The 7606-nt window shown below is 45.8% G+C and overlaps 1 protein-coding gene across 2 annotated transcripts in view; it reads right to left on the reverse strand.

Moving 5' to 3' along the window:
• Positions 1–6744, reverse strand: part of TCEA3 (transcription elongation factor A3) — a 29313-nt gene extending 22569 nt beyond the window's left edge. Inside the window, exon 1 of one of the 2 annotated variants that reach the window (XM_063311795.1) lies at positions 6319–6744. In XM_063311795.1, the coding sequence (XP_063167865.1) occupies positions 6319–6387 (69 nt within the window). In that variant the 5' untranslated portion in view covers positions 6388–6744. The remainder of the gene's footprint in view (positions 1–6318) is intronic. The other variant, XM_063311794.1, reaches the window with a different exon arrangement.
• Between the last annotated feature and the right edge of the window lie 862 nt (positions 6745–7606).

Raw genomic sequence — 7606 nt, forward strand, 5'->3', positions numbered from 1 at the left:
TGCCACCAGACCCAAAGCATTCACTTATGGAAGGGAAATTGCTGCAGTTGCCCCCTACCATCTTCTCTGTCTCTACCCTCTCCCCAGATACTTTCTACTACCCCAGCTTATCTTGATCTTTCAGCCCTCTGCCTCCTTCATAACTCTTTCATTTTCTAAGTATTTTCTAAGCATTTCTGTTTGGCTTCTGTAAGGCTCAGATGCTTTGTTGCAAATAAAATATGAGGCAGGAGGCTCAGGCCTGGCATCGGAACATGCCAACTTCTCAATCATATGTTTCTCTGCATTAAAACAATTAAAACACAACAGCTAGTTGGGGCATTGGCTGAGACAGACAGCAAGGGAGGCGTCTGAAGACATATTGATAGGGTGATCTTCAGGCAACAGATATTCCCAACTGGATTTGTCAGCCATAGACACTGGGAGTCAAAAGAAGCTGATTTTTTTTTTCTGCCTCTAATTTCTGACATTCACGAGAACAGATCCATGAAATAGACAATCTGGAAAATCATTTGAAGGGAAGACACGGATCTTTACCAGTCTGCTTTTGCAAGGCTCAGAGATGGTTTCCATGCTGTGGAAAGTAGAAGTGCCTGTCAAGTAACTTCTACCATTATGTTCAGCAGCCAACCCATGACTTGTAGTTGGCACAGCCCTCCTCAGAAAGCACTCCCCTTTTCAGTTTTCCCTCTCCCTCCTTCTCTCTGAGATGACATCAAAGGTTTACTTGTTTGAGATGATGCCAAAGATATCATAACCTAGTCTTTTTCACTTGGGGTTCTCCTAATCTGCCAGCACTTCCTTGAACTCCTAGTCACACTAGGATCTGATTCCTAATACAAAAGGAAGGTGTAAGGTACAATGGCGATTCCTCCAATTTTGATCTCTTCCACAGGCTTTTAACATCTTCTACCCTGGAAGGCATTTCAGTAATTAGTACCACTTCCAATTTCTGGGAAGGATAGAGGGAAAGTCAGTAGTGCAGCCTTTCTCAACCGTTTGACCCTGGAGGAACCCTTGAAATATTTTCCAGGCCTCAGGGAACTCCTCCAATTCAGGCTCAAATATAGGCCAGAAGTTACAAAATTATTATATTCGTTTCATGGGTAGGCCTGTATATACGTATCAACAGCGTTCTTAAACTAAAAAGAAAATGAAACTTACCTCTTTAATGTGAAGTTGCCCAAATTTGAAATATTTGTTTAAATAAATCATGATCTCCCAGAGAAGCCCTAGTGGCAAATCACGTAACCCTAGGGTTCCACAGAACACTGGTTGAGAAACCTGGTATAGTGGTTAAAGGCACCAGGCTAGAAACCGGGAGACTGGGAGTTCTAGTCCTGCTTTAGGCACAAAGCCAGCTGGATAACCTCAGGCCAGTCACTCTCTCTCAGCCCTAGGAAGGAGGCAATGGCAAACCACTTCTGAAAATCTTGCCAAGAAAACTTCAGGGACTTGTCTGGGTGATCACCAGGAGACAAGATTGACTCAAAGGCACACACACACATCAAAAAAGAGGGAGAAAATTTATGCAAAAATTTATTTCATTTCTTTTTTTCATTTTTTAGGTTGACAGCCTGCTTTTCCTCCAAGAGTCCAGGGTGGTATGCATAGCTCTTCATCCCCCAGTTTTCCCTCCAGAATAACCCTTTGTGTTAGGTGGAAGTGGGAAAAAGCAACAGTCTTCCACTGTTAGCCCATCGAGGGAGGCCGGTTCTAAAATCAGAACCAGCAGGCATCCTAGGAATCTTCTTAATCGTTGCTGAGTAGAATAACTGAATCTTGAAAGTCTGCCTGGGTTTCTCTCGGCCCCCTCTTATATGAAACAGAATCAAGATGAGGTTAGTTTGAGTTCCTTTCTCACCCCCTCCACTTTCTTGGGACTCAGCAGTCTTTTCATCGCTGCTTCCCAAGATGAGATCTACATTCTTTCATGCCCATGGAGCTGCCAAAGATGAAAGCAGGATTCAACCTAGATTTTGGCACCTAATCCAACACTTGACCACTACCCTGCACTGGCTGGCTTCTTCTCAGCACTGCTCTCTCCTTTTGCCACCCAGGTGCAAAGGCAAGCAAGCAAACAAATGCTGGCATTTTCTTGTCTTCCTCTTTGGTGATTCTCCCCTGCAGAGCTGAACATCAGCAAGCAAGAAACTCAGCAGGTAGCAAGGGCAGAGGCAGAGATCCGGACTTCAGCTCAATAGTGCCCCTAATGGTGGCTGTAGAAAACTCTTCTTCCATAGCTCATATTGGCCCCAGAATGGATTTGTTCAAGACTCCATCCATTACCAAAACACCGTGAGTAAAAGAGGTGATAAAATGCTTCCATAAAGCACCATATACATCATGATATCTCAGCCCAGCTAGTAACATCTGTCTCAGCAATACCACCCCCTATCTGAATGCCTAAAAAAGGCCAAAGATAAATCCAATATAGAAAAACTCAGCTTTGCCATCTGTCTTTTGCACATTCAATTCCCTGCAATTGCCAATCTTCTACTCATTCTGAAAGCCAGGGAAGAGCAGAAATGAGGGGGGGGGCGGGGGGGGAAGACTCAGAAATAAAAAACATATGCTTGCTTTTATTGTTGTCTTCATGCTGGGCTATGTGAACATCAGAAAAGGAAGGGACATTACACTGGGCCATTTCAACCATGTTTGTCTATTCTAGAAATAGGCAAAGCTTCCTCAGCTAAAGGCCACTCACTATTACTTATTGATGCATACCTCCATATGCCACCTATTCCACAGATAATAGGTAGCTTACAATAAAACCGTTAAAGCATCAAGTCACAAAATATTGAATACCTCATATACTTGCTAACTCTATCTCCCTGGTGGTGGAGTCAGCAAATGTTAGACACCAGGAAATTCCAAGGCTATAGACTAGCTTGGGAAGCCAAAAAATAGCCTGGAAGAAGGCAATGGCACATTATTTCCATATTATTGCCAAGAAAAAAATATATGCATGTGTCCATTAAGTCCATAAAGAGTCAAGCTTGACTCCAGGAGATTTTACTTTTTTTAAAAAAAAAAGCAAAATGGAATGAATAACATTGACAATACTGCAAGCTCCCTCAAGGTCAACTGACTGTTGCTTAACACTAGAGAAAGTTAAAGACCTGCCCACCCAGGCTGGCCTCCCCCAAATCAGGAAAACCTCCTTTTTAATTCTGCTCCAGCACAGGACTTCCATGGTGGGAAGAACACTACCAGGTTTCCATCTAGAGAGCTGAAGGAGATCTAGGAAAATAAGATTTACAGGGAACAGTTGTTTGTAGTCCACCCACGGTAGAACAAAGTTTGCAAGGGGAGTCAAACATTAACCTCAAGGTACAATCTTGCTGTAGACTGCTCGGCGCTTCCCATGCTTACATGTCTGGGATTTAAAGGGCTAAAGCCTCCAATTCTAGCAAAATGTGCTGCTTCTGCTGACATGAAAGGGCAAAATATCTCTTTCAGTTTCGATCTGCTTCTGGAATAAATATGATAAACCAACAGGAGATAAAGATGACAGCAAAGCAAACATAATTCCCATTTTTGAAACGTGTCCCCATTTAAGTCACTAGCCTTTTTACCCCCCTTTAAGGCAGGGGCCCTTATCAAGGCCACCATTGCTGGTGGAAGCCCCTTTGTAGGGACGACAAGACCTTACAAGTGGACAAGGAGGTCTTCTTCTGCTCCTCAAGTGCCAGAGTCTCAGTTAGTTTCTACTTTCTGCTTGCTTCCAGATTCAAGACATGTCTTTTTAACCAAACCTCTGAGAATGCTCAGTGTTGAGCGTTTCAAGTTTAATGTTAGATGTCTTCCCAGTTTAATGTATTATACAGATTATATGTATATATCAGCCCAACTCACCTCACAGGGTTGTTGTTGTGGGGAAAATAGGAGGAGGAGGGAGTATTAAGTATGTTCGCTGCCTTGAGTTATTTATAAAAATAATAAGGTAAAGGTAAAGGTTTCCCTCGACGTAAAGTCCAGTCGTGTCCGACTCTAGGGGGCGGTGCTCATCTCCGTTTCTAAGCCTTGGAGCCGGCGTTGTCATAGACACTTCCGGGTCATGTGGCCAGCATGACGACTCGGAACGCCGTTACCTTCCCGCCAAAGCGGTACCTATTGATCTACTCACATTTGCAAGTTTTCGAACTGCTAGGTGAGCAGGAGCTGGGACGAGCAACGGGAGCTCACCCCGCCGCGCGGTTTCGAACCGCCGACCTTCCGATCGACAGCTCAGCGGTTTAACCCGGGATAAAAATTAATTAAATAAGTAAATATAGTTCTGAATTTCTGCACATCACCCTGGTTGTTCTGCTACGTCTGGAGTAGGTTCCAGAGGCCAAGAAATGGGGGGGGGGGCTGGCCACCAAGTGAGAGGGACCACATCACACATACAGATGAGAGCTGATGTTCTGGGGAGGAATTGGGATTTGCTTTTTAAATGTAATTTGTCTATTTTAGGGATTATATTTTTTCATATGAAATGGAAGAAACTGTCTTGGGTTTCCAACGATTATGACTAGTGGGAGTTCTGAGGGCCATGTACAGCCCTTAGGCTACAATTGGCTTACTCCTAGGTTAGGCAATAACAACAACAACATCGGTATCAGCAACAAAGGAACCACACCCCCTGTGAATAGAGGTTGGCCAGTTGTAGAAGAGGATAAGGTTCACCACCTTTTCACGTTACACAGAGGGAATTTCACATAGCCTTTATCCAGCAAGTGCCACTGCTGAAATTCACAACTCTTAAATGCACAGTTACTCTGTCCTGCCTGGTTTTTTGTTTTTTTTTTTGCATTTGGCCACCTAACATTCTAGCAATCAGATTTCTAGAAGGCAAAAAGACCCTCAATTCACAGTTAAGGAGCTGCAGTAGCAAAACAGGGAGGAACCAACTAAACCCAGGAGAAAAGGTGTCCCAGCTATTCCACCCGCTTTGTAGTGGTGCCTTCCAGAAAGGTAGCAGTGAACATGCCACAGCATTCAGCTCTGTGTGCTGATCAAGCCAGAGTAGCAAAGGTCCAATTAAAAAGCTAACAACTCTAAAGAGTAACAGGCACCAATGAGTTTTAATCATTTGCAAGGGGGGAGTGATAGGAGTAGGTACAATGATGTCCATGGTTATAGAAAAAAAAAAAAATCAAGGCCACAGCCCAACAGACTGATCCAAGCTCCACCCATTCTGTTGAGCGGACCTTCCATTGCACCGTCATCACCACCATCCTGACTTTTTTGACAACGCCCTGCAGTTCTATTAGTGTAGAACAACATTGCTCAAAGGGATTAAATAGAAACAAAACTCTATGAAATATTGCAGGGCATGATGGGAGAATACTAGCCAAGTTGGACACTGCCAGTGGAAAAGTCTACATGTAGCCAACATCTGGCAAGCAAAATCTGGTGAAGCTCAAGCATGTACTATTGGAAGAAAAGCAGGTCTGCCTCCTGCCTACTAGCTCAAATCAAAATAGATTCTGTAGCTTAATTATAAACCTCTAACATTTTGTGCCCATCTCAACCCCAAAGAGTCTTTAGTTGAGTCTAGAGTGCAATAAACAAATAATCTAGGTTAATGTTATAATTGCTAGTAGAGATCTACTCTAGAAGAGGAAGGCCTCCTTCTGCTTCACAAGGCTTCCATTTGCCTGGCGTCTTCCAAAGTTTCAGGCGGGGTTATGCCACGGTGGGATTTAAAAAGAGGGGGGTGGGCCAGATAGCACACAGGCCGACTCCCCCCCTCCTTTTCTACATCTGGTGTTTCTACTTCTCCCAGACCCCCTGCCCTGCCTCAGGACCCCTGCCTAAAGATCAAATTTAAGATCTCCAGCCTTTGCCAAGCACCTGTTCCTCAAAGCCTTCTCTTCCGGGATCAGGAGGGTCTCGGTCCGAGGGGCAACTGCAACTCAGATATGATTTCTGCATGGGTACATGCGGGGGAGTGAGGGAAGAAGCCGCTAAACTCAGAAAAAGCTGGAACTGAAAGTAAGTAGAGGAGGTCATGGCGTGATGGGGACTGACTTAGCCAAGGTTACATGAAGGCAGCCCCCCTCCCCCTCCCCGGTGCGTTTTCCAAGACGCACGCCTCCCTGCCTTCCGAACGATTTGCGAAACGCTCGCCCCTCCGAAGGGGGCCTGAAAGTAGGAAGCGCTTGAAACCAACAACGGTCGTTCACACCAACTCCGACGCCTGCAAAAGCCCGCCGCTTTAAGTGCAAGCAGTTGGGTAGCTAGCCCGAGAAAGAGAGCGAGACAAGCGGCGGCGCAGCCTTAGCGACAAAGCCAACCCAGAAACACCACGTAGGACGAGTTTTCGCTTACCGTGTTCTTCCTGGACACCATCTTTTCCAACTTTTTGGCCATCCGGATTAGCTCCTCCGCTTGCCCCATGGCTCCAGCCGTCTAAACCGAGTCCGCGCGCTCTCCCCTCCGCTCGGGTCCAGAAATACGCGGTTTTATATGTATTGATCAAAGCCCAGCTCAGGGATGACCCGCCGTTGGGTCTGTTTGCATGACACGTCTAGGGTTCAGGCTTCGCTTTGTTTATTCGGGGAGGAAAGGGAAAGTGCTTGTGGTATTAAAAGAAAAAGGAAAAGTTTTCGCGCTAACTACAAGTTTGACGGGGGGCGGGGGGAGAAAGTAGGAGAAAAGGGGGAGCGGCAGCTCGAGGGCTTATAAACGACTGCCATGCAATCGAAATAGCACCCAGGGACGAGCTAAATATAGGAGTCAAGGATCAAGTGGTGGAAAAATCGCAGGCAGGATGAGAAGGGCGGTGATTGAGACCACGTGCAAGGGGATGTTCTGGGCTCCGCAGGGTGGGGTTAAAGCAGGGAGACCTTTCTGAGCAGCTCCGACGACCAGCCTCAGGATTTGGAAGGTGGGGAGAAATGTCTTAAGACGCTATTGACCCCCTAAAGCAGTGTTTCTCAACGTTGGCGGGTTTAAGATGGGTGGACTTCGACTCCCATCGAAGCTGGCTGGGGAATTCTAGGAGTTTGAAGTCCACCCATCTTAAACACCCCGAGATTGAGAAACACTGGCCTAAAGGGTAGGACATCAGGGTGACCTTCGAGCTCCCATTCCATGGAGCATCACACTCCACCCTCCCAACAGGAGCTTCCCTTGCCCCATTCTGGAGCAAGCTGCAGCCCGCTGTAGATCCCCAGGATTCAGGATCTTTCAAGGGAGCAAGAACTGTGGCTTGTGAGGTGTTGTTTTTCAGGTGTAGGTGTTAGGCAAAAGTTGTTGTACAACCTTGGAAGGGAAATTGGCACCCGACTGGTAGCAATGGGTTGCTGAGACATGTCTTGTCAACATTTGAATTAGATGGGGGAGTGAGAAAAAGGAAGGACAAGTAGTTTCAAGCAATATTGGCCAAAGTTTGGAGTCATTCTGTTTAGAACCTAGTTTGACAGGCCCCCTTTCCTCTTAAATGATTAAAGTTGAAGGCACATGCTTTCATCAACCGTGCTGCATGTGACTATAGTTTTGTTAATTAGTTCAGCACAAAAAATACTTTTTTGAAAGGGGGGTCATCAAAGTATCCTTGAGTCCTGGTGACTGTAGGGACAAGTCCTATCTTGACCTACTTTGGGCAACAGCCTGT

Source organism: Candoia aspera, chromosome 10 (genome assembly GCF_035149785.1).
Source record: "Candoia aspera isolate rCanAsp1 chromosome 10, rCanAsp1.hap2, whole genome shotgun sequence".
Lineage (NCBI taxonomy): Eukaryota > Metazoa > Chordata > Lepidosauria > Squamata > Boidae > Candoia > Candoia aspera.